At 37.2% G+C, this 26,524-nt stretch overlaps 1 protein-coding gene across 1 annotated transcript in view; it reads left to right on the forward strand.

Moving 5' to 3' along the window:
• DCBLD2 (discoidin, CUB and LCCL domain containing 2) overlaps positions 1 to 25,500 on the forward strand; it is a 92,349-nt gene extending 66,849 nt beyond the window's left edge. The window contains exons 13-16 of the mRNA XM_044670131.1: positions 17,437 to 17,530; positions 18,735 to 18,784; positions 22,989 to 23,126; positions 24,699 to 25,500. Coding sequence (XP_044526066.1) covers positions 17,437 to 17,530; positions 18,735 to 18,784; positions 22,989 to 23,126; positions 24,699 to 25,186 — 770 coding nt within the window. The 3' untranslated portion in view covers positions 25,187 to 25,500. The remainder of the gene's footprint in view (positions 1 to 17,436; positions 17,531 to 18,734; positions 18,785 to 22,988; positions 23,127 to 24,698) is intronic.
• The last annotated feature ends 1,024 nt before the right edge of the window (positions 25,501 to 26,524 follow it).

Genomic DNA, 26,524 nt, shown 5'->3' on the forward strand with positions numbered 1-26,524 from the left:
TATAATTTGTTTTTTCAGTGGTTGACCTTGCCTCATACTTAAAATATTATTGTTCCTACTTTTACTGTCTTAGCATTCCCTTTGTCTTAGAAGAAGTTTATCTCCACTGTAAAAATAGCTCCTCCACTTTTTGTGTGGGAGGATCCTATCCCTTTGAACTTCTCCAGAACAACACTCTCAATTCAGTTTAGTAAACATTTATAAAGCTTCTACTTTTGTGCAAAATGCTATGCCTGATTCTGGGAATTCAAAGACAAAAATGAATCAGTCAGGATAGCTACATGGCTCAGTTGATAAAGAGCCAGGCCTGGAGACAAGAGATGCTGGGTTCAAATGTGGATTCATACAGTTCTTAGCTGTGGAACCTTGGGCAAGTCACTTAACCCAAACTGCCTAACCCTTACCACTCTTCTGCCTTGGAACTGGTAGTATTGATTCTAAGACAGAAGGTATGGGTTAAAATAAAAGAAAGAAATCAGTCTTTGCCCCCAAGGAGTTTCCAGTGATGGAATATAATATGTATTGGGTGTGGAGAGCACTAACAGCTGTGAGGATCAGAAAGACCTCATTTAGAAGATTATAGATACCTGCTTCAATAATTGAAGAAACTAGAGATTACAGGAGATGGAGTATATATTCCTAATACAGGTTAGAGACAATATTTGAAAATTTTCTGAACTGTTACACTATCATATCACCCAAATCTGAGCATACACTTGTAGCACACACCCTCCTGTCTTAAACTGCTATAAAGAACAGCCTATAATAAACATCTTTTGGACACATAATTATTGCATGTGGGCTTTTTCCTTTATTCCCCTCTAATGCAGATACTGGGATATTACATAAATATTTCTTTGTAGGAGTCATTTGCCCACAAATATAGAAATCTAAATTGGTAGGAAAATCTCCTAATTTTAAAACTTCTCAGGCTTATACAGATAGCTTTACATTTAAACAGCTGCATTGAGTACCCCTAATTTAGCATATTGCAAAGAAGTATAATGTAACATAAGTCTAGAAAGATAGGATGGAGCCAGATGGTGAAAGGCTGTAAATGTCAAACTATATAAACAGTAAGGAAGTTAAAGAGATAAATAGAATTTTAGAAAAGTTAGCTATGATAGGTTTCTGAAGAATATCGAATGGGAATAGAATGAAATATACCTATTTGTCAGCTATGTATGACACCTCCACAAAATTGACCTACTATATTAGGGTATAAAAACCTCACAAACAAATACATAAAGCATAAATGTTAACATCTATTCTGGCCATAATGCAATAAAAGTTATATTTAATAAAAGACTTTGGAAGCAGATTAAAAATTAATTGGTAGGGCAGCTAGGTGGTTTGGTATATTTAATTGAGGTGCATCTTTACCTTTAAAAGATAACGTAAAATATTCTATGTTTATGCAAAAAATTAAATTAAAAAATTAAGTGAAGCTATTTGTAACAATACTTCCTCGAATAAGTTTTCCAAAAGTAACCAGGCATTATTTCTTTTTATTGACAAAACATAAGGACTTCCTAATACCACAGTCACCTTTCCCCAGATTAAAATTTTAGTTTGTAGTTTTTTTGATAAAGAGTTGAGTAAGAGGAAGGTAACTACACCGAAAAGTATGTGTGTATATGTGTGTATATATTTTTTAAAAATATGAATAAATTAGTAAATCAAGAAAAATAGTATCCATGACTCCTCTTTTGTCACTCAAGGCCTTCAAAGCAAGGATAGATGAGAATACCATAGTTTTAATTTAGATCAGATGACCCCTGAGGTCCATTCCAACTCATATCCTATAACCTTATGATTTTAAATCATCTTTAATTCATACTTTTTTTTCTCAATTGGATATCAATTTAAAAGCTTCAGTTTTATGACTCTTTGTGTTGTTTATCCGCAATATCTATCTTGGCAGGAAATAACCTTTAGTTTACAATAAAATGAAATTTAAAACATGCAGATTTTTAAAAACATTTTAAAATTTAGATTATTTTTCCATGGTTACATGATTCATGGTCCACCTCCTTCCTTTCCCCCTCCTGCAGCTGACAAGCAGTTCCACTGGGTTTTACATGTATTGTTGTTCAAAACCTATTTCTATGTTATTCATATTTGCAGTAGAGCTATTCTTTAACATCAAAACCCTAATCACATTCCTATCACACTATGTGATTGATCATATGGTTTTCTACATTTCTACTCCCACAGTTTTTTCTCTGAATGTGGATAGTGTTCTTTCTGATTATCCTGGGTCATTGCATTGTTGCTAATACAGAAGTCCATTACATTTGATTTTACCATAGTGTATCAGTCTCTTGTGTATAATGTTCTTCTGGTTCTGCCCCTTTCACTCTGCATCAATTCCTAGCGGTCTTTCCAGTTCACATGGAATTCCTCCAGTTCTTTATTCCTTTCAGCACAATAGTATTCCATCCCAATCAGATACCACAGTTTATTGAGCCATTCCCCAATCAAAGGACACCACTTCATTTTCCAGTTTTTTGCCACTACAAAGAGCATGGCTATGAATGTTTTTGTACAAGTCTTTTTTCCTTATTATCTTTTTGGAGTACAAACCCAGCAGTGGTATGACAGGATAGTAGGGTAGGCATTCTTTTAAAACCCTTTGCACAGAATTCCAAATTGCCCTCCAGAATGGTTGGACCAATTCACAATGCCACCAATAGTGTATTAGTGTCCCAGTTTTGCCACATCCCCTCCAATATTTATTACTTTCCTTTGTCACCATATTGGCCAATCTACTAGGTGTGAGGGTGGTACCTCAGAGTTGTTTTAATTTGCATTTCTCTAATCAGGAGGGATTTAGAGCACTTTGTGCTTATGGATAGTTTTGATTTCATCATGTGGAAACTGTCCCTTGGCCATTTGCCAATTAGGGAATGGTTTGATTTTTTTGTAAATTTGACTTAGTTCCTTATATATTTGGGAAATTAAACCTTTGTCAGAGAGTTTTGTTATAAAATGTTCTCCCAGTTTGTTGCTTTCCTTCTAATTTTGATTGCATTGGTTTTATTTGTACAAAACCTTTTTAATTTGATGTAATCAAAGTCATTCATTTTACATTTTGAAATATTCTATCTCTTGCTTGGTCTTAAATTCCTTCCTTTCCCACAGATCTGACAGTTATACTTTTCTATGTTCACCTAATTTATGATTTCACTCTTTATATTTGTCATTTACCCATTTTGAATTTATCTTGGTATAGGTTGTAAGATGTTGAGCTAAACCTAATTTTACCCATACTGTTTTCTAATTTTCTTAGCAGTTTTTGTCAAATAGTGAGTTCTTGTCCCAAAGACTAGAATCTTTGGGTTAGAATTTTATTTTATTTTTATTTATTTTATTTTTATTTAAAATATTCTCCCACTGTTACATGATTCATGATTCCCCCTGCCCGTTTTATCATCCCCCCCTCCCAAAGCCAACAAGCAGTTACACTAGGTTATATATGTATTCTAAAGACTTTTGCAAGAAGCCATTTTGAACCAGCATGATTACCAGTTACTGAGTTGGAACACAGAATGCAGTGAGGGCATTTGAGCTGGCATGAGACCAAAAGTCAGTTGAGATGTGCCTATAAAAGGAGGAAAACTCAGAACATCAGGGTCTCAATTTTGAGATATTGGTGGGAGGAAAGGATCATCTCAGTATTGTCTCTTAGCTAGGTTACTGATATCTGTTAGGGTTAGGTACCTAAGCTGCTATAGGCTATTCTGTGTATATCAGCATCCAGTTTTATTCATCAATCAACATCTATAAATCAACATCAGTATACAAATCTAAATATTAACAAGAAGATCAACTACAAAAGCAAAATCATCATGGACTGAGATAAACCATCAGCAATCAGGGTCAGGCCTCTGGCCTGTCCAGACATTCTGCTAGGCAGGCTTCAGGATATTAACTTCTTGAGAAATCTACTGAAGATTTAGTATAATTTCAATATATAGATAAGGTTTATGATTCATTCTTGATCCCTCTTTTCTCATTATTCACCCCAACCTTTCCATTACCTTATTTGTTATAATATTAAATTAGTTAATATAAATAAATTAATATAGACCTGGTTTATTCTCAACATTCCAAAGGGAAATTTGTCAGTTATAGATTCTCCTGGCAAATACTGAAGACAACTTTATAATTACTGTTCTTCTAGTTTAAATCCAACAATCGCAGTCAGAAATAGAGTTCAGAGTTTATTACCCTTGAAGTCATTATATAATCTAATTACTAACTGAGGGAAACCAATCACTCCTTCATTAGTCAGAAGTAGTAGGTGGGGTCAGGTGAACAGCTTATTCCTGTTACCTGATTCATCACAGGCAGCTACAGGGTCATTGAAGCATATTCTAAGTAAACTCACTTTACCATTCATATATTTCACCAATACCTCCTATTGCTTCACATCTCTATCACTAGGACTTGGGGATGTTTATATATTCATAACAATATCGTTGTTCAAAACCTATTTCCATGTTATTCAAATTTGCAGTAGAGCAATTCTTTAACATCAAAACCCCAATCATATCCCTATCGCACTACGTGGTTGATCATATATTTTTCTAATGCATTTCTGGTTCCACGGTTTAGATTTTTCTTTCTTTTAAAAAGTGAATTTATTTCTTGTCAGGTTTTCCTTTAGTGATTCTAGTGAAAGGAAAGCTGATGAGTTGTCTTGTAAGAAATCAAATGGATATAAAAGGATAGATTTAAAAATATTAGGGCTTTAAAGGATTTATTGGTAGCCATTAGAAAAATGAAGCCACGTGCCATACTAAGAGTCATTTTAAAGGACCCATCATCATCTCCTTCACCATTCTGCTTCAGCTGGAAAAGAGACAGTGAAAGCCCAGCCATTCATTTTTTTTTTTTAGATTTTTTTTTTAAACCCTTGTACTTCGGTATATTGTCTCATAGGTGGAAGAGTGGTAAGGGTGGGCAATGGGGGTCAAGTGACTTGCCCAGGGTCACACAGCTGGGAAGTGGCTGAGGCCCCAGCCATTCATTTTTAACCCCTGGTCCACATCATCACATAACCGCCTACATCATTAGGTAAGCCAGGAATCATAGGAAATGTAGTTTGAAAGACCCCTAAACTTCAGGTCAGGGACCTCAGAATTAGTTCAAGGATTCCAAAATTTCCAATATCAGTCTTTTGCATCCATAAAAAAATCGAATAATAGGAAATGGGCTTAAAATAGAAGAAATTTGGTTTGGACATAATGGCAAACTTGTTGACTCTCGGGGTGATAAAATAGGAGAGGAGGGTACAACTGAAGAAGTCTATGGTGTCTCCATCAATGGAGAACTTCAGTCAAAGGCATCATAGGTAGTATTGTGAAAAAGGCAGTGGATTTGGAGATTGAAGGATCTGATATAAGGAGCATAGCACAGTGCAGAGATTTTGGATTTTTTTAGGTCCAAAGTCTGCCTTTAAATCTGCCTGTTTAACTTGGGCAAGACACTTAGGGTCTCAGTCTCTTATTATGTAAAATGAAACGGTTGAACTGGTTGAACTATATGGTTTCTGAGTTCCCTTCCAGCCCTAACACTATCAATCATTGAATTGTAATTCTGTTACTTTCTAACTGTGTGATTTTGAGTAACAACATTTAACTTCTCTTAGACTCAGTTTCCACATTTCTTGAAAAGAGTCCCTTTCAAAGATCCTTTTCAAGCTTTGATCCATAGTCATGTAATCCTAGAAAACAGATAGTTGGGTAATTGGGTAGTTTATACTGGTGATTTTAAATGTTTTTGGAATTATTTTTATATGGTTTAAGGTCCTAGGTATTTTGCAGCACATTTTTATTCTTTTTTTTTTTAATTTTTTAGAAAAATTTTTTCCATGGTTACATGATTCATGTTCTTACTCTCCCCTCTACCCTTCCACATGCATTTCCACTGGTTTCTTCATGTGTCATCGATCAAGACCTATTTCCACATTATTGATAATTGCACTAGGGTGGTTGTTCAGAGTCTACATCCCAAATCATGTCCGTATCAACTCGTGTTCAAGCAGTTGTTTTTCTTCTGTGTTTCCACTCCTGCAGTTCTTCCTCTGAATGTGGATAGGATTCCATAAATCCCTCAGAATTGTCCTGGATCATTGCATTGCTCCTAGTACAGAAGTCTATTACATTTTAAAGGAATTTAAAATAATTTGGTAATCCAGATAGATATATGGAAAGATAGATGAAGAGTTAAACATATAAACATATTGAATAGATAACTTTGCAATGCATCAAAATTAAAGTTAGCAATCACCAGTTTAGACATTAATGCACCTGAAAAGAGGGAGATGGAAGAGATTATTTAAAGGGCCCTTCCACCTTGATGATTTGGTGATTATAAGAACAAATTTTTACATGATGAACAGTATTTATTGCACTTTTACATATGTGTGTCATTTGGCTTCCATCCCTACCACTTGACTCAACGACTCTCTTCATGGTTACCAAAGAAGAGTGACAGTCAAATTCAGTAGTCTTTTCTTAGTCATCCTCAATCATTCTTTATAATTCAACTCTTGACCACCCTTCTTCATATTCTCTCCTTCCACAATTTCTGTGTGTGCTCTCTCCTGGTTTTCTGTAATCTTTCTTGACTGTTCCTTCAGCATAGCCTTAACTAGTTTTGATTTGTTCCTGCCGCGCCCTAAATGTAGGAATCCCTTAGAGCCCTCTCTGGGTTCTCCTTTGCAATCTCATTCTCTGTGTGATGCCATTGTCTCTTCTGTAAAGATTCTACACCTTCAGCCACAGGCTCTTCCCTTAGCTCGTGCTCTGGCCCTGGCATTAGGAAGACCTAGGTGCAAATGTGCCCTCGGACACTTCCTAATGGTGCGACCTCAGGCACGTCACTACCTGGATTTGCCACAGGTTCTTCAGTCTCTAATGGGGATGATAATTCCAAGATTTGTCCGAGGGTTGTTGTGAGATCAGATGCACTTAGCACAGTGCCCAACACATGGCAGGCACTGTGTAAATGCTAGTTGTAATGATGAAGATGATGGTGGTAGTAGTGGTGATGGTGGTAAAGAGGCAGAGAAAGTAGACTTTTAGTGACTTGTTGAATATCTCCACTTCATACTCAATATGTCCAAAAAACTCAAAGGATTTAAAGTTAAAATTGATCTTAAGAGATCATCTTGCACAGGACTATACTTTTAAAAATGAAACTATGGCCTTAGAAAAGTGAAGTGATTTTCCTAAAGTCATCCATGTGACTCAATAGTGCCCAAATCACAAAGTTTAGATTCTATTTTAACTTGGGGATTTTGACACCAAGTGGTTATGTTCTTTCTGCTGCATTATTTTTTTCCCTTATCTACTTCCTGATTTTTGGTACTGGCTCATTTTTTTTTATTCTCTTCTCATTTTTTACCTTCTGTATCTGATTCATTGCCAAGGCCTATCTCTTCTACCTCAACAGTATCACTGGTATCTGTCTCCTTCATGTCTTCTTACCTTGTTGTTCAGGCATTTCAGTTGTATCTGACTCTTTTTGACCCTCTTTGGAGTTTTGTTAACAAAGATATTGGAGTAGTTTGCCATTTCCTTCTCTAGCTCATTTTACTAATAAGGGAACTGAGCTAACCAAGATTAAGTGACTGACTCGGGAACACACAACTAGGAAATGTCTGAGACCAGATTTTTATTCAGGAAGATGAACCTTCCTGATTTTAAGCCCAGAGCTCTATACATTGTACCACCTAGCTGCCTAAAAAATCACATTAGGCTGTAAAGTGGTCTTGCGTATCATCTCTCTCTTCCTTAGTCCATCCTTCTCCCTCCTTCTGATGCTTTGCTATGATAAATTCACTTGTCTGCTAAAAAGTTTTTTGTGGTTCTCCATTACCTGCTAAGTAAAAACTCCTCACCTTCTACACTGAATCTTCTGCCTCTTCTTATAGGCTTATTTTATACTATTTCAGTTAATATACTACATGTTGCAGCAAACTGGAGCCGTTATTTTTCTTTATTATGTCTTGCCATCTTTATGCAGTTGGGAGTCCATATAGTAACCCTCTTTATAAACTGTAATCAATTAAATTAACCTTTATGTCTCTCAGGATATTTTTCGTAATTTTCTTGGTTCTAATGCTCTTTTTAGTGATTCATGTTTTTTATCTTTTTTTCTTAGATTGTAAACTTCTTAAGGGCAGGAAATTTTGTTTTCTTATCTTAGAATTTTGTGTGATATTTCCTTCAGTAGATACTTAATAAATGTTCACTGAATTCTTGCCATATAATGTGGTCTTTTTCTTATGCATACTCCTTGACATGCTTTCCATAGCATGTGACAAAGTTTCCCCATTCTCCTTCCCTAAACTATTTTTCCTCTGTTTAATGATACTACATTTTACCAGTGATTCTCCTATGTTTCATTGGCACCTTTTTACTTTTACTATCTCCCTTGTTATACCTCTTTAAAGGGTATTTACAAAAGCTCTGTCCTCAGCCATCTTTTTTTCTCTTCAGTTTCTTGGGAACTGTAGTTTTCCTGTCTCTACCTATTATGCCTCTTCTTATAAGTCTAGGTCTTCATCTCTAGTGCTATCCATTTCTAGATCTATTGTTTTCTTCTGGCCTAGCATGTCTCCTGTTGTGTGTGATACCAAAACTTTGCACTGAATATATTCAGAATCAAACTTTGTCGACTTAAATGTCCTTTAGAGCTAGCAGTATATTCTTATTTTAATATATCTTTATCTTCTACATCATGTTTCCTATAAGAAATTTTTGATGTGTTTTTAATTGTAACAATCTTCTTTAATAGGGAGTTTTTTGGGGCAGCTGGCCTAGAGATGGGAGGTCCTAGGTTCAAATCTGGCTTCAGACACTTCCCAGCTGTGTGACCCTGGGCAAGTCACCTGACCCCCATTGCCCACCCTTACCACTCTTCCACCAAGGAGCCAATGCACAGAAGTTAAAGGTTTAAAAAAAAATAAAAAAAATAGAGTTTTATACATTTTTATTTAATGCAATTAATGTTAAATTTGATTTGCCATCTTTTTTTCTGTTCCCTGTTTTAGTTATTGTCTAGGGGAGAAAATTTTATTATATATATAAATTACTTTATAAATCTTCAAGTATTATGTAAATGCTAGTTACATTATATTGTATAATTTCATAACCTTGTTTCCCATTACTCCTCAACCTGTACTTTATACTAAAGTCAGGTTGTTCTTATTCTCCTTCAGAATTTTAGTTAAGGTACTTCCATAGCTATCTCATCTAACTATACCTAAAAAAGAATTTCCTCTATGCCTGACAAGTAGTCATCCAGCCTCTGTTAACTGGGAGAGTCCATTTATTCTGGGGCAGGCCTTTTTCATACATATTTAGTGATTTAGGCTCAGAATCAGAATGCAGTGTGAACTCTTCTAAATTATTAAAATGCAATAAAAATAACTTTCCTTATAATAAGATCAAGAAATAGTTTCTAGTTAAATTTAAATAAATGCTACCCTCTTCCTCTGTATTTATCATGGCAATTGGTAATATTATATTATAAAAATATCCCTATGGAGCATTGGTTATTCCACTAAAGCCTAAAGAGCACCAGTTCCTCATGAATGACTTTTATTCTTCAGAAGCCAAACCAATCATTTAAGCCATAATTCATAAGACCATTCAAATCCCAGGGACAACCTCCCTACCTTAAAGGGAAACTAACAGAACCTTCAAAAAACAGGTACTGCTCCTACCATGTCCCACCTTCTGAAGGCAAGATCTCTGAATTTTTCTAGGGGATCTTCTACCTGTATAATAAGCCTTCAAACAATTCTGACTAAATATGTAACACTAGAGAAGTAGATTAATAAAATAATGAAAAGATAAAAATAAGAGCAATCTTCAGTAACTATGCAAAGAGCAATTTAGAGTGGGTCTCCTGATATAAAAACAACAATGAGGGAGCGGTCTCAGGAATATCAGATCAATAGAGATGACAATACTTTCAATGTCATCACTTATTTTCATCATAGGTCTAGGTCATCTGTAGCAAAGTTGCTAAGACTAGCCTATTCCAGGACCTCATACTACCACCCAGTCAGAATTTCCTGGTCCACTAGCCAAAATTTCCCCCTCAATGAGATCCTCACCAGAGGAGTGATAGCAAATTTGGTACATTTTAAAGGTGTCTGCTAAGGGGTCTCGATTTTGTGTGGGTTGAATAAAGACTCTTCCCTCACCTTAATCCAAGAATTCAAGTCATTAGGAAATCCTTGAAAAGAGCCCTTTTTTTTTCAGGTGAATTTTTGTTTACCATAATCATAAAAAGGCAATCTCCTCTCTTCCCCTATCACCTTCCAAAAATCCTATTCTTGGTTCTCAGTGTCCCTTATAGGAAGAAATTGCCCAAACTATCACAAAAGAAATGAAATCTGCCAATTAAGAAAAACTTGAACTGTTTCCTTCTTGGGTTATATAGGACTTTCTGGTGGGGCAAAAACCTCAAGGCCCAGGTTACTTAGAGGATGGAATAAGGAAAGGGTTAAAGAGAGGGTTACCTGGACAAAGACTGGGGGCAGTTGGATGGCTATTCCAACTAGCCTAGAGACTGGAGGTCCTAGGCTCAAATCTGGCCTCAGACACTTCCTAGCTGTGTGACCCTGGGCAAGTCACTTGACCCCCATTGCCTACCCTTATCACTCTTCTGCCTTGGAGCCAATACACAGTATTGACTCCAAGATGGACGGTAAGGGTTTAAAAAAAAAAAAACCTGGTACCAGGACTAAATTAGTTTAGCTGTGTCAGATAAATCCAAGAAGTAAACAAAAAATCATTGGATTCACAAGATTATTGAACTGGAGATGGAGAGCCCTCTCCTTTCTTGGGAAGTGGTGATTTGTCAAAGGTAAAACATCTGAAAGCTGAAATACCATGATGAAGTTGTATTTTGTTGAAGTCCATGTAGTATGTAGTAATATCACCTGCCTGAAGATGGTTTAGAAAATCAAATGTTCTTCAAATGTGATGCTGATAGGCTCAAACTTGGCCCTTTGAGGAGGTAAAATGGAGCTGCTGAAAGAGGTGATGTTAATGGGGACCCTATAAAGAAAAAGAAGTAAGAAAAACTTCACTGGTGGCTACTTTGGTAGTAGACTTAACTAACATTGTAGTTCCACGCCCTGAAAAAGTTATCAACTGCATTAAGGACAAATCTCTTGCCTTGAGATGGAGAAAGAGGACCAGTGTAATCAATTTACCAATAAAATGCACTTATGATTGCCGTAGTTTTCCTCCATCTTATTTTTCCATTGCCTCTATTTCTCTTTCTCTCCTTTTAGTCTTTCCCTGTTCATACTTACTTTGCTTCTGACTACTACTCCCTTTCACCCTCCCCTTTGTCTGTTCCCCCTTTTTCTTATTCCTCTTCCTCTTTCTACTTCCTTATGAGGTAAGATAGGATTCTATAGCCAATTGAATGTCTATTTTATGCCTGATTTGCCCCAGTAATGAGAGTAGGGTTCAAGTATTGTCCACTCCCCTGTCTTCCCTACCACTATTATGTTATGTTATGTCATCATCAGTAAATAAAAAAACAAATTCAAAAGAATGGAAAAAAACCTGAAATATCTCACTGATAAAACAACTGACTTGGAAAAAAGATTAAGGAGAGAGAATCTAAGAATCATTGGACTACCTAATCTTTTTTGGGGGAGCTCTTCCAGAAGTTCATTTTGGGCCTGACAGCCTTTCTGGATGAGTTGAGTTGGGTGGTTTGGAATGATCAGACAGGGTAGGAAGCTTTCAGTAATGTCCTAAATTTAGTCAAAGGTAAAAGAACTCTTACTGACCGACCCGGTCCAGATAACAGTTTCCAGAAAACTGTTTTGCTAACATTCTCCCAAACTATCAAACATCTTGTTGATCTCTTATTTTAGAAACCATACATAAAGCTTCTTACAGTAAAAGGCATTGTTGTTCTCTTCCTGACTAATGTGGTAACAGGCCTAATGCCTCCTCCCATTATCCCCAATGCTTATTTACTTAGACAGATGTTGGGCTAATCTTTAGCCTCTCCCTAAAACTTCACAGGTTGTCTGCCCAGATTTGTAGGATAATCTGATAGAGAAAACCCACAGCTAAAGCCTGAGGCCATTCAGGTAGAACTCTGTCCAAAAGATAGTATCTTATTAAGCTAAAACAGAGTGGGAATAGGAAATGGGAGGTGTGATCCAGGGCATAAATCAAGTCTCCTGAATTCATCTATTGTAAATTTTTTTTTCTTTTCTCTGTTGTCCCCAGTGTTGACTAAAGTCAAACTGAAGCACTACATTTTGTGAGACCAAATATGTAGAACCACCTCTCTTTCCCATTTTAGCTGCCAAAAAAAACACAAATGGAAATTCCCATCTGAAACTAGTTCAGCTGGCTTCGTAAGTACAAATCTGTAAGTTCTCCAAATGATGAGGTCTGCACCTGGCAAAAGCTGTCTTCCCTCTCTTTGACCAGCCCTTACTCTCTTAACTTCTTGTTTAAGCTTCTGCAGCCTGTAGTAAACATTTTCCAATTCGTGAGCCCCTGATAGGGGAAGTCACTGGATAGGCCCGAGGCTCTCTTGCCATAGCTCACAAGTCTTATCTTCATCTCTACTCCTATTTTCTTTCCTAACAGCCCTAATCTCAGTTGGGTTCAAATCTTCCAGCAAGATCTCTGGGTGAGAGATCATGTTTTCCCACCTGCAGCCCTTCAGGCCTCTCCTCTATTAGTCAACTTTCTTCTTAATACTAGATTTATAAAGCACTTCTCTACCTCCAAGGGATGGCCCTTAACAAATCAGAAAGTATAATCCTATTTAATTATAATTGTTAAATATGCAAACAATCTATTTTTATTTTCCTTAGATTTGGTCAAGCATCGTCAAAAAAGCAGAGAATAAACAATCTTATAACAATTCTTCCCATCCTATGAAGCTCCTTAAATTAATCCTGCAGAGTCAATGGAAACAGCTTTCTTATCCCAATGAGAGGGTATCTGATATATGATTAAATTTACACTAGGCATCTGTCCAAATCCTGTCTATACTACAGATTCCAGCTTGAATTTCATTTCCATGAAGTTTTTACCAATTACATGTGGAAACCACTTAATGGTTTCAGTTTTGCAAGAAAGCAGTAAGAATATTATTCACACATATAATGCTTTGAGTTTTAAAAATCATTTACCTTCTCTAAACTCTTAAAGGTGGTGGTATTAATATTATCTCCATTTTATAAGTGATAAAAAAGGACTTAGAAAGACGGTGCATAACCTATGGTTAATATCTATGGTAAGTATTTGAATCAGGATTTGAACATATGTCTTTCTGACTCCAAATGAGTGTTTTTTCCTTTTAGAAATGCTACAATAACATCTGTAAACTCACTGCCACAAACTTAGGCAAAAAAAGGAAAAGAAATGAGCTGTGAGAAAAAGAATTAGAAAGGGAATTAACATGGTCCCGTATAAAAGCTAAAAACTTTCCCAAGGAAAGAGCTCCATGAAAATGATAATGGGCCAAACACAAGCTAAAGTCAAACTGAAAAAATAGAAGAAAATGTTAGATACTCTAAAGCAAAAACAAGAGTACTAGAAAATAAGATGTAGTAGAAAAAAAACTTTAAAAAAATCATTAAACTACCTGAATGACATAATCAAAGCAAGAGTCTAGGCATCAGGTTTCAAGAAATCCTTAAAGAAAACTGCCCACATCTTTTAGAACCAGAGGTCAAAATGTTATCCACAAGCCACTTCCTAAAAGAAGCACCCAAATGAAAACTTCCAGTAACATTATATTTGACATCTAGGTCAAAGAAAAAATACCTTAAGCATCCAGAAAGAAAGAATTCATTCACCAAGGAGTCATTGTCAGAATCATCCATGACTTAGCAACTGCCACGGTAAAGGAGAAGAGAATTTAGAGCAAGATATTTCATTAAAGCAGAAGTTGTTCATCCTTCATTTGGAAAAGGACCAGTGACATCTTAGGGTGATGCATTGGCTTATGTGTGAATTGGATTTTAAATTAGGCAGAGTTGCACAAAGGCAGCCCCATTCTCTCAGTCATAGAAGTCCATTGGCAGCAGCTGTTGTGTTGTGTTGTTCAGTGTCTGGCCATGCTCCACAGCACCTGCTTTCAGCTACCTTCATGGTCCTTAGAACAAATTGTTCTCATCTACCCATTCTGCTAGGGATGCCTTCACATGCCTGGGGTAGACATCCCCCTAATTCACCAGTGGGTTTGAGGTCTCTCACTTAGCCCCAGCTTGGTTTAGTCCATCCTTATCCAACAAAACTGAACATAATACTAGAGGGGGGAAAATGGATCTGACAAATTAAAGTACTTCCAACCCTTTCTAAAGAAAAGACTAGAGCCCTGTAGAAACTTTGAAATTCAAATAAAGAAGTTAAGAGAAACGTGAATGAACAATCACAAGGCTGTATGCAAGGATGAACTGCTTACATCCAGATATGGGGAAATGATCCATCCCCTCTTGACTCCTCCTTCCGAATCAGAGAAGGGGTCTAGGCAAGGACTAAAAGTGCTTCTTTATGATGTAAAGAGAGGAAGAAGAAATCAACATCTATACAAAGAAGGAAGAGGAAACAAAGGGGAAAGCAGTTGATGCTTGAAACTTATTCTCATTTGAACTGATCAAAGGAGAAAAAAAAACCACATACATATACATACTTGGGTACAAAAACATTTTAATTAACAAGAATATAAGAGGAAGAGGGATTAGTCCTAAACTAACCAAACTCCAAAGTTTAGCTTGTAATGAGGTTGCAAAGGGTGGAAATCTGAGGAGATGCCTATTAATTGAGGAAAATGACTGAGCAAATTATGGAATATAACTGTCATAGACTATTATTGTGCTGTAAGAAACGAAGGAGATGATTTTGAGAAACCTTGAGAAAACGTGTTTGACTCATTCAGAATGAAATGAACAGAACCAGAAGAGCAAGATATAGAATGACAATAATATGCCAGACAAACAACTTTGAAAGAATTAGGAACTCTGATAATTGTAATTAAATAGGATTCCAGAGGATTAAAGATAATGAGGACATAACTATGCACTTCTTGACTGAGAGTTGACAGACTCGGTACAGATACAGTGAGACTTTTTTTTTTTCAACATGGCCAATGCATAAATTTTTTTTGTTTTATGTGTTCCTAACAGGGGTTCTCTCTCTCTCTCTCTCTCTCTCTCTCTCTCTCTCTCTCTCTCTCTCTCTCTCTCTCTCTCTCTCTCTCTCTCCTCAGTGTGGAATAGAGACTAGGCAGGTTTTTGCATAAAAGGCATAGGGCATTTTTATGATCCTAACATAAAAAGAAAAAGGAGGCCATTGACTTCAGTATTATATTTTTTCCACATTCACATCTTGTTTTGGAGAGCAATTTAAATTTTTTTTTGTCTTTAAAATTAAATTTCATTTTCTTTGCTGCTCTGAATTCACACCTTCCCACCTCCCCAACCCCTACCCTTAAGAAAACAAGAAAAACGAAATCTTTTACTAATATGTATTGTCATGCAAAGCAAATTACTGCATTAGCCTTATCTAAAAAGAAAAAATCTCAATCTCCCACTCTAAATCCACTATTCCTATGTCTGAGTATACAGAACGGTTTTCCCAGGGCCTTCGGAGTTGTCTCTCTTACTTTAATTTATTCTTACTGTTCTCATTTCACTTTGCATTACCTCATAAGTCTTTTCAGGTTTTTCTAAAACCATCCCCTTCATAATTTTTTATAGCACAGGAGTAGTATTCCATCACATTCATATACTATAACTTGTTCAGCCATTCCCTGGTTGAAGGACATATCCTCCATTTCCATTTTTTTTGCTACCATAAAAGGTGCTCTAAATATATGCTATAAAAATAAATGTTTTTAAGAACTTGTGGGTCTTTTTCTTCCTTTGATCTATTTGAGGTATTGACATAATAGCGATATTGCTAGGTCAAAGGGTATGCAAAGTTAAATAACTTTTTGGGCATAGTTCCATATTGCTTTCCAGAATGACTAAACTAGTTCACAGTTCCAAAAATAGTGACCTTTGGAATTATAATTGGTCATTGTTTTGATCAAAGTTAAGTCTTTCGAAGTTAATCATATTAATGATATTTTTGTTATTGTATAAATTAATTCTTCTGGTCCTCACTTCACTCTGCATCAAGTCATACAAAAACTTCATAGGGTTTTTTTGAAACCTTCGTCATTTCCATTGGATTCATATACCATAACTTATTCTGCAATTCCCTAGTTGATGGACATTTCATCACTTTCCAATTCTTGCCACCACAGAAAGAATGACTATAAATATTTTTGACCTTATGGATCCTTTTCCTCTTTTTTTTAAATTTCTTTGAAGCACAGACTTATACATGATACCATTGTGTCAAAAATTGTGTACAATTAAATAACTTTTTGGGCATAGTTCCAGATTATTTTCCAGGATGGTTGGACTAGTTCACAGTTCCAGTCTATGGTGCATTATTGTATTTGTTTTCTCACATCCTTTACAACATTTGTCATTTTCCTTTTTTATCATCTTAGCTAATCTGATGGTTGTAAGAAGTTACCTCAAGAGTTTTTTTTAAATTTGTATTTCTCTAATTAGTGATTTAGAGCATTTTTTTCCATATGGCTATTGATAGTTTTGATTTCTTCCTCTTAAAGCTACCTATTCATATCTTTTGACCATTTTTAAATTAGGGAATGGATCTTATTATTGTAAATTTGAGTCAATTCTCTATATATTTTAGAAATGAGAACTGTATCAAACTCGCTGCAAAGATTTTTTTCCTCCAGTTTCCTACTTTTCTTTAATTTTATCTGCATTGGTTTTGTTTTTGCAAAAATGTTTTAGTTATCTGTAATCAAAATTAATTCCTACAAAACACTGTATCTCTTGTTTGGTCATAAACTTTCCCTCTATAGCTCTGATAGGTAACTTTCATGTTCTATTAATTGTCTTACGATATCATTTTTATGTATAAATCCTATACCCATTTTGAGCTTATCTTAGGCTATGGTGTGAGATGTTGTTCTATGCTTGGTGTCTGTTAATCTTCTTTATAGTTTTTGTCATGGGCAGCTGGGTAGCTCAGTGGATTGAGAGCCAGGCCTAGAGACAGGAGGTTCTAGGTTCAAATCTGACCTCAGACACTTCCCAGCTGTGTGACCCTGGGCAAGTCACTTGACCCCCATTGCCCACCCTTAACACTCTTCCACCTATGAGCCAATACACAGAAGTTAAGGGTTTAAAAAAAAGTTTTTGTCATATGGTAAGTTCTTGGAACAACTGCTGGAATCTTTGGGGGATAAAATGTACTTGATGTGTGCAGAAATGTTAACAGATGTAATGTTTATTATGTGCAAATTGTTACTATTTTTTTTAATGAATTTCAGATGTAGCATTGGCTGCTGTCCTAGTCCCTGTTCTGGTCATGGTCCTCACTACCCTTATCCTTATCTTAGTTTGTGGTTGGCATTGGAGAAACAGGTAACATAATAAATATTTGATTCATAGATATCAGTACAGATACTGGTCATTTATCTCAAGTGTTTTTGACTCTTTAAGTTTCACACTCTTCTCATTGCATTGCAAAGATTTGCTTTAGCCATAAAATGCTAAGAAAAAAGTCTGTTCAATAGTAGAAGACAGCTTTTGTTTTCTCACAAAAGTAGCATTTTATTATCCTGTTACCAAATAGTTGGTTAGTTACTTCACTTGTCACTGAGCCTGTTGTATTATTTACATGATCCCTTAGTTTAAAACCATGAAATATTGTACTTTAAATAAATACAGACTTGCTAAGGAAGGCAATATTAGAGATAGAAAGTTTAAAGCTCCCTTTAATTTGTATAATGGAGGGAAATGCCATTTAACAGAACTTGTATTTGAATGGACTTGACCTAGGGATATCTAGTCTTAAATGATTTTGAAGATGTAACATCATCTCTGTTTCCTTATCTATAAAAATATAATAATATGCTCTTCCTACTCTTTACAAAGATAATTTGGGGGGGTTTATTATATGATATTAAATAAAACCCAGGAGCAAGAAAATGTTTAAAGATGTCTCCAAACCTCTGGATTAAGGTAGATTATAGGTAAAATTCTTAATCCAAACGCTTAAAAATGAATGACACTATTTTTTAGCGCATTCGGCAATAGGAAAAACATTAGTCAAACTGAATCAGGCATAGAAGCAAAAGAGAGGCACTGATATTATTTTATGTTTTTATAAACAATTTATGTCAACAAATAAAAAAAAATAAAAACTATATCTTCCTCTTCCCAAGAAATAAAGCCAAATTCTAACACTTTTCTCCTTTCTGTCCACACTAAACTATGCACAGTGTAACAAGACAAAAGCTGTTATTTACTTGCTCAATTTCTTGGTCTCTCTTTTTTTTTTTTTAAGGTCAGTGGTTTCAAGAAAGGAAAAGTGGGATTTGGGGAGAGGAAAATAAGAGGGAGCATACTGCATCTTTTCTTTGAAGGCTTGTAACTTAATATTTATTGAGGCTGCAAAATGCAGTTTAGCTATCTTCATGGCAGAAAGCTTACTCGGGCAGTATTTCAAGTGAAATTTTGTAGGCTTAATAATTAACTTTTTTGTTCCTGCTATAGTTCCAGAAGTGTCTTGGGAGTAAATTTAATCTATGTGTTAACTTCTGGAGGGGTGTGTGTGTCTTTCCAGAAAGAAAAAAACAGAAGGAACATATGACTTACCATATTGGGACCGTGCAGGTAATTAATTAAATACTTTATTTGTAGCTCTCACATAATTAGTATAAAATATACATATCTTCTGAACATGGGCTAAGAACAAACTCTTGCCCTTAGCGTGTGTTATATAAACAGCAGAACTTGTCTCTAGCTTAGTTTGACTCTAAGACTTAGCTGTGGCCAATAGTACTTCTACCTTTTTTTCTATTTTCCTACTACTACTACTTTCCCCCTAAGTAATATTTTTTTTAATTTTTTTTAAATTTTAAACCCTTAACTTCTGTGTATTGACTTATAGGTGGAAGAGTGGTAAGGGTAGGCAATGGGGGTCAAGTGACTTGCCCAGGGTCACACAGCTGGGAAGTGTCTGAGGCCGGATTTGAACCTAGGACCCCCTGTCTCTAGGCCTGGCTCTCAATCCACTGAGCTACCCAGCTGCCCCCCCCCCAAGTAATATATAAAGAAATAGAATGTAGTGTTTTTCTTGTTCTTTTTATCTTGAACATTTGATCTGGTATAATTTCTTAGAGAGTTTGACTCCCTTAAAGAAATTTGATTACTCTGATCTCTGAAATGTCTCCATAATGGTGCAAAAAGTAAAGGATTTACATTTTTGCAAAAGAATAAAGCTTTTTTGTTCTTAACTTTTCTGTGATTCAGCTACCAATGCAAATTACAGTAGTTTACCTTTATTTTCCACTACCCATTATATTCTTAGGGAGAAACAGCCATCATATTTTAGAATGAGAAAATCAAACAGTGGCTCTCAAACTTTTTGATCTCAAGACACCTTTATGTTCTTAAAAATTATTGAAGACTCCCCAAAGATCTGCTTTTGTGGATTACATCTATTGATATTTATTTATTATCTTAGATATTAAAACATCTTAGTGTTGTTATGAGAACAATTTGATCTTATATACTCCCTTAAAAACTCTTGGCAACTCCAGGATCCCCAGACCACACTTTGAGCCAATGTTCAACCTATTTACAATTTGGGAATTGCCTAAGAAGAACATTGGCATAGTTATTAAATAATTGTTGATTGTCCTTTGTGATGCAAGACGGACAAAGTCACACTGTGATTTCAAATGATTGGTCCTCACTGTTGCCCCTAAACACTTTAACTTTTCCCTGGTAAACTCTCTTGTTGCAGTCCCTGCAGCATCTGCCCTTCTCAGTCTGCATACCAGCACGCCACTGCATCTCTTCCCTTCCTCTCACAGTGGACTTTACCTCATACTTTACCCCCAAAATAGAAGCTATACATCCTAAGTTCATTACTCCCCCCCCAATTCTATACTTTAAATTCCTTCATCACCCCCCATTCTCTTTCCCTCTGTTCCAGTCAAGTCTCTTCTCCCTGGCATGGCCACTTCTCAAATTGTGTTCTTTATTTCTTATGCTCCCATTTCCATTAGGAGATTTAGCCCTCCTACTTGGCCAGTCTCCCTTAGTTCATCTAACTCCTTTCCTCCTACCTACAAACATGCTCAGATGTCCTTATTCTTTTTTTTTCTTTAATTCTTCACCCTGCCCTTACGTCAAACTATTGTTTTACATCTCTCCTCCCATTCACTGCCAAACTTCTAAAAAAAAAAAGCTATCTATACTTATATCTTTATTTCTTCACTTTTACCTTAATTTCTTTCTGTTTATTTCTCAGACACTTGCAGTCTAGCTTCTAACCCCCTCATTTGATTAAAAATGCTCTCTCATGGGGGGCAGCTGGGTAGCTCAGTGGATTGAGAGTCAGGCCTAGAGACGGGAGGTCCTAGGTTCAAATCCGGCCTCAGACACTTCCCAGCTGTGTGACCCTGGGCAAGTCACTTGACCCCCATTGCCTACCCTTACCACTCTTCTGCCTTGGAGCCAATACATAGTATTGACTCCAAGACGGAAGGTAAGGGTTTAAAAAAAAAATTTTTTTTAAAAATGCTCTCTCATGTCATAAGCAACTGCAATTGTTGACCATTCACTCCCTCGTCTAGAATATACTTTTTCCCCTCTGTCTCTGTCTCTCTTTCTCAACCCTTCCCTTCCGTCTTGGAATCAATACCAGATATTGGTTCCAAGGCATAAGAGTGGTAAGGGCTAGGAAAAGGGGGTTTAAGTGACTTGCCCAGGGTCACACAGCTGGGAAGGGTCTGAAGCCAGATTTGAACCAAGGAAGATGAATCTTCCTGACACCAGGTGCTTTGTCCGCTGAGCCACTTTGCTGCCCCATCTACATTGTCTCTTGTGATTTCTTCAGTTCCCTTGGGTATCTCAGAATCATGTTTAATTCTTCACTCCCTATCAATCCTATGTTCAATCAGTTGTTAAATGTCATTTATTTTGTTGTTCGCATTCATTTTTCAGTTGTTTGACTCTTCGGTCATGTTTGACCCCATTTTGGGAGTTTCTTTACAAAGATCCCGGAGTGGTTTGCCATTTCCTTCTCCAGTTTATTTTACAGATAAGGAAACTGAGGCAAACAGGATTGAGTGACTTGCCCAGGGCCACATAGTTAGTGAATGTCTGAGGCCACATTTAAACTGAAGAAGGTGAATCTTCCTGACTCCAGGCCTGACACTATCCACTGCACCCTCTTGTTGATTTTACATTGATATTTCTTATATTTTATCTCCTTTTCCTTTTCATAATTCTCTCACCCAGATTCACACTCATCTCATATTTGGTCTATCTTTTTTCCAGTATTTATCTTCTTCAGTCTGTACTACAAGATGCAATGGTGATATTCCTAAAACTTATCCAATCATATCATTTCCCTGCTCCAGAAGCACTCTCTTTTTAGGATCAAACACAAACTCCTCTATTTATCAACTTAAAGCTCTTTACAATCTGACGTCCTCTTAACTCTCCAGACTTCTTCCGCTTCTCTCTCACACACATTCCCTCCAAGCTGTGCAACTTGTTGTTACCTTTACATACTATTCCGTCTCTCACTTCCATGCATTTGCAGAGACTGTTATAAAGGTCTTCAGTCTTTCTCTCTTATAATTTTTTCATTACCCATCTGTAGTATCACCTCCCTCCTACAAGAGGTCTTTCTTGAACCCCCAAGCTTTAATGTCTCCTCCCCAAATTACATTTATATGCACATGTCCTAGCACATAGTCATTAAATGGAGTTAGCTATTCAATTAAGTAACATTTTACTAATAAGGAAAATGAGAGTAAGAAAGAATAATTGATTTTCCCAAATATTAAAAGAAGCAGAAATTAGACCCAAAGCCCAGGTTGAGTCAGAATCATTTTTACTGGATTAGAACCAGAAAGAACCTCTGGAGATTATCTCGTTTAGTGGTGTCAGACTCAAAGAGATGGATCCCTGCTAGCACATATTTACCTAAAAGACCCCAAATTAATATTGTTCAGGCTGTATTTTTATTTTGTTAAGCACTCCCCATTATGTTTAATCTAGTCCAATTGGGGACTTTTGTGGACACCTTATAACCCAACACCTTGAATCCAATCTCCTCCTTTTACAGATGTGCAAACCGAGGCCTAAAATAGTAACATGAGTTGTTCAGGATCATATAGGTTGTCAGTGGCAGGACCAAATCCAGTGCTCTTTCAGGAAATTCCCCATTGGCCCATTTGAGGCTCTTCTACTCTATCCTGATACATTGTCCCATCCCTATGTCATTTGTTTGTCATTAGTTTGTTAAGACTATTTAGGTCACTTTAGGGTAGGTGAAAATTTATGAAGATAAAAGTTTTTATCTCCAAATGTTTTGTTCCTCTCCCAAGATACATATGCATGTACATATGTGTGTGCACACATTTCTCAATTAAAACTTTTAGTAGAAAACTCACATAGACTCTTCTAACTTTAAACTTTGTATTTTAATGTGCTTTAGGCAGGTGCTATGAAAAGTGACACTTTTTAAAAGGGAAGTGTTGATTGGGCAACACATTAATGATGATGATAATTCATTTGATTGATGTGTTCTTTTAGTGAAAGATGTGCCCATCCTCATCATGGAAGGTGTTTTTATTTAAGCTTAAGTGTAACCATGGTATACTGAAGTTCTAGTGACTATCACAGTTGTTACTGTTCTTTTTAATATCGTTCCTCCCAGTAGGCTGTCACCTAGGCCTCTAAAAACCATTATCACGTTACTTATGAGAAGGGCTTGCTTATAATAATATTTAAGCCATTTGCATTAGAGAGAGACATTTTTGCATAATGTTTCTTCTTGCTTGAAACCCTAATGAAGGTTGGTGGAAAGGAATGAAGCAGTTTTTCCCAGCCAAAACACTGGAACATGAGGAAACTCCTGTTCGTTATAGCAGCAGTGAAGTTAGTCACTTGAGACCAAGAGAAGTCACATCTGTGTTACAGACTGAAACTGCAGGTAACCACTTGGAAGGATGTCTGGACAAAGCCTGTATCACATTTTGCAGTAAATAATTAGTACTTTATAACAAGATCCACCTATAACACTACAAATCAAGCTATATTGTTATTTGGTTAATTGCCCACATTTGGCATCACATGCTAATAAATTCCATGACACCAGCTTTTTCCTAGTGCCATTTTACAGGTGAAGCATTACTGTAGTTTTGGAGCACACTACATAGTTTATCATTAATTTGTAGCATAATAATGGGAATTAGGCTATTTTTCTTTAAATTCCTTCTGGCCAAAGCTAGAGCATAATAACTTTTTAATCTTCCAAGTAGGGATGTTGGATATTTGAATATCTTGTTCCTTTCATTCAGGTAGCTAGAATTGAAGAAGGTAAGGCAAAGGAGACTTCATATGTAGTTCTGCCTTTGTCTTTGAAATCAATAACCCTGAGTAAATTGCTTGTTAGACTTAGTCAGTTCATCCATAAAAAATTACCCATTCAGAGCACTGGAAAGAGCATTGAATTTGGAGTCACAGGACCTGGTTTCAGATCCTGGCTCCATTAACCTTGTGTACTTCTGGCTCTCTGTGACCTTAGATAATTTGCTTAACATCTCTGTGCCTCAGTTTATTTATTTGTAAAATGAGGGATTTGGACTATTTGACCTCTAGGGTTTCTTCTGTCTCCCCCACACACACAAAAAAAATATTTATGCTTATTAAAATTATAGCCATTTGAAATGTTAAGTATTCCAAAAAAGAAAGAAAAACAAACTAGATGCTTATTGGTAAAACCTAACTTTGTTCTAATAAAGCATCATAGCATTATAGAAATATAGAATGGAGAGGAACCGAAGCAGCCTCACTTTTCAGATTGGAAAGTTTGAGGCTCAAGAGAGTGATGTGGGGATAGCTAGGTGACTTAGTAGATGGAAAGCCAGGCCCACAGACAGGAGGTCTTGGGTTTCAATCTGGCCTCAGATACTTCCCAGCTATGTGGCCCTGGGCAAGTCACTTGCACGTAACCCCAGCTGCCTGCGTCTTACTACTTTTTTGCCTTGAAACAAATAGTTAGTATTGATTCTAAGGCAAAGGATAAGGGTTTTTTGTTGTTGGTTGTTTTTTTTTTTTGTTTTTTTTTGTTTTTTTGAGAAAGAGAGCGAGAGTGAGAGAGACAGGGAGGGAGGGGAGAAGTGTGAGAGAAAGGAGAGATAGAGAGAGGGGAAGGGGGTGAGAGGAGAGACACAGAAAGAGAGAGGGAGGGAGGGGTATTATATAAATGTGTCCAAGAAGAAATTGCTAGTCGTTATATGTCCTTTACACTGATACAGTCTGTTCATCAAGATCAGTCTCTCCTCTGCCCAGGCCAGGAAGCAACATTGTTGCCAGAGCTCCTTCCCAGTGCTCCATGCAAGCTATTAGAGGACAGTCCAGCCCCCCACTATCATTCCCTGCTTCCCAGACTCTCCCAGGGTGCACGATGCTTCTGTAGAAAGGCTTCACTTTTGAAGATGTCCTGTGCTTTGGGGATGACAGCTCAATGATTAAGTCTGTTTTGTTTTCTGCCGTGGCACAGAGTACGCTCAGCCTTTGGTGGGAGGAATCGTCGGGACGCTCCATCAGAGATCCACCTTTAAACCAGAAGAAGGAAAAGAAGCAGGCTATGCGGACCTCGATCCTTATAATTCTCCGGTGCAAGAAGTTTATCACGCCTATGCCGAACCACTGCCCATTACCGGGCCGGAGTACGCGACGCCAATAATCATGGATATGTCGGGACACCCCGCAGCCTCCGGCGCAGCCCCCTCTACATCCACCTTCAAGGCTCCCGGGAACAAAGCCCCTCCTTTAGTGGGGACTTACAACACCCTCTCTCGCACTGACAGCTGCCCTGTGGCCCGGGCAGAGTACGACACTCCAAAAGGAGGGAAGCCAGGACTGAGTGCCCCGGACGAAATGATGTACCAGGTACCCCAGGGCACGCTTCACACGGCCGGAAGCCGGGGGGAAGCATCAGGGGCAGGGAGGGAAGGGGAAGGGGACGCTTTTAAAGAGATCCTTTGAAGGTGATGCCCCCTTTCCCAAAGCATCATTTTTAAAGCACATTGAATTTTTTTGTACTAGTCATGATAATATATGAAAAAGTCTTACCTGTATCTGTCACTGAGATGATTGAGGGCAAATATGGAAACTGAGGTACAGGAAACTACTCGTCTGGCCATTTTGCTTGGAAGGTTTTATACAGTCCTCAACAGAGGCTTCCCTATTCATGATGTAATATCCTTGTTTTGTTACTACTGTAAAACACAATATTCTTTATGTCGTAAGGAGAGCTCCTTCGATGCACTTCAAAGAATTTAAAAATCACTGAGGTGAAATATTTATTACTGATGCTGCAGGTACATTAATGAACTTAAAGTGATGACTCTGTAAGCCTTACTAGCAATAATTGCTAATGGTACTGTTACAGTCAATGACTTGAAGTTCTTAAGCTCTCCATGCAGAGGTGGATTGATCTTCTTTCTGGTTCCCACCGTTTCATTTTTGTGTTTATTTTTTAAAGTGTGTAATCCTGTAATACCTACAAATTGCTTGTAGTTGCTATCCTGGAGATTAGAATCTTTAATGAGATAAAGAATCTACAGCTTTAAAAACTTCCATGGCCCCTGATAGAATTGATCGCCCTTGCTAGTACTTCCCAGGCACCCCCCCAGGCCCCTCTTCATTTGGCCCCAAACCTTAGTTGTCAGTCTCCTGACGCACGGGCTTTGCTCAGGCATGCTCCAGGGGCTCTGCCGGGGCAGCAGCTCCTCCCCTACTCGTATCTGCAGTGGCTCCAAAGTGTTTGTAAGGGAACCTGCGCAGCATGTCAGAAGAAGAATGAAAGCTGTGATGAGAAGGCTCACGGGACCCCAGCTGATGTTTGGTGAATGATTCTAAATTGATTTTTAAAATGTAGGATATGATTCCATAGTAGTATCTAACAAACACAACCCTTTCCAGGCCCTTTCTGCCCAGCTGCCGTGTGAAGATGCTATTTCCTCCCATTGTAGCACATATTCTTTACTTGAAGCCAAAACTTAGACTGGCTGGGGACAACCAGAAGTCATCTTTAAGTTTTGTTTCTGGCCCACATGAGGAGGAGACTTTCCAAAGTTTTTATTCATCTGACTAGCTGAATGACTTGGTAAAATTAGGAGGCAGCCCCATTTCTTTCTCTCTCTCTCTCTCTCTCTCTCTCTCTCTCTCTCTCTCTCTCTCTCTCTCTGTCTCTCTCTCTCCCTCTCTGTCTCTGTCTCTCTCTCTGTCTCTCTCTCTCCCTCTCTCTCCCTCTCTCTCCCTCTCTCTGTCTCTCCCTCTCTTCCTCTCTCTCTCTCCCTCTCTGTCTCTCTCTCCCTCTCT

The sequence above is a fragment of the Gracilinanus agilis genome, chromosome 3, assembly GCF_016433145.1.
Source record: "Gracilinanus agilis isolate LMUSP501 chromosome 3, AgileGrace, whole genome shotgun sequence".
NCBI classification, from domain to species: domain Eukaryota; kingdom Metazoa; phylum Chordata; class Mammalia; order Didelphimorphia; family Didelphidae; genus Gracilinanus; species Gracilinanus agilis.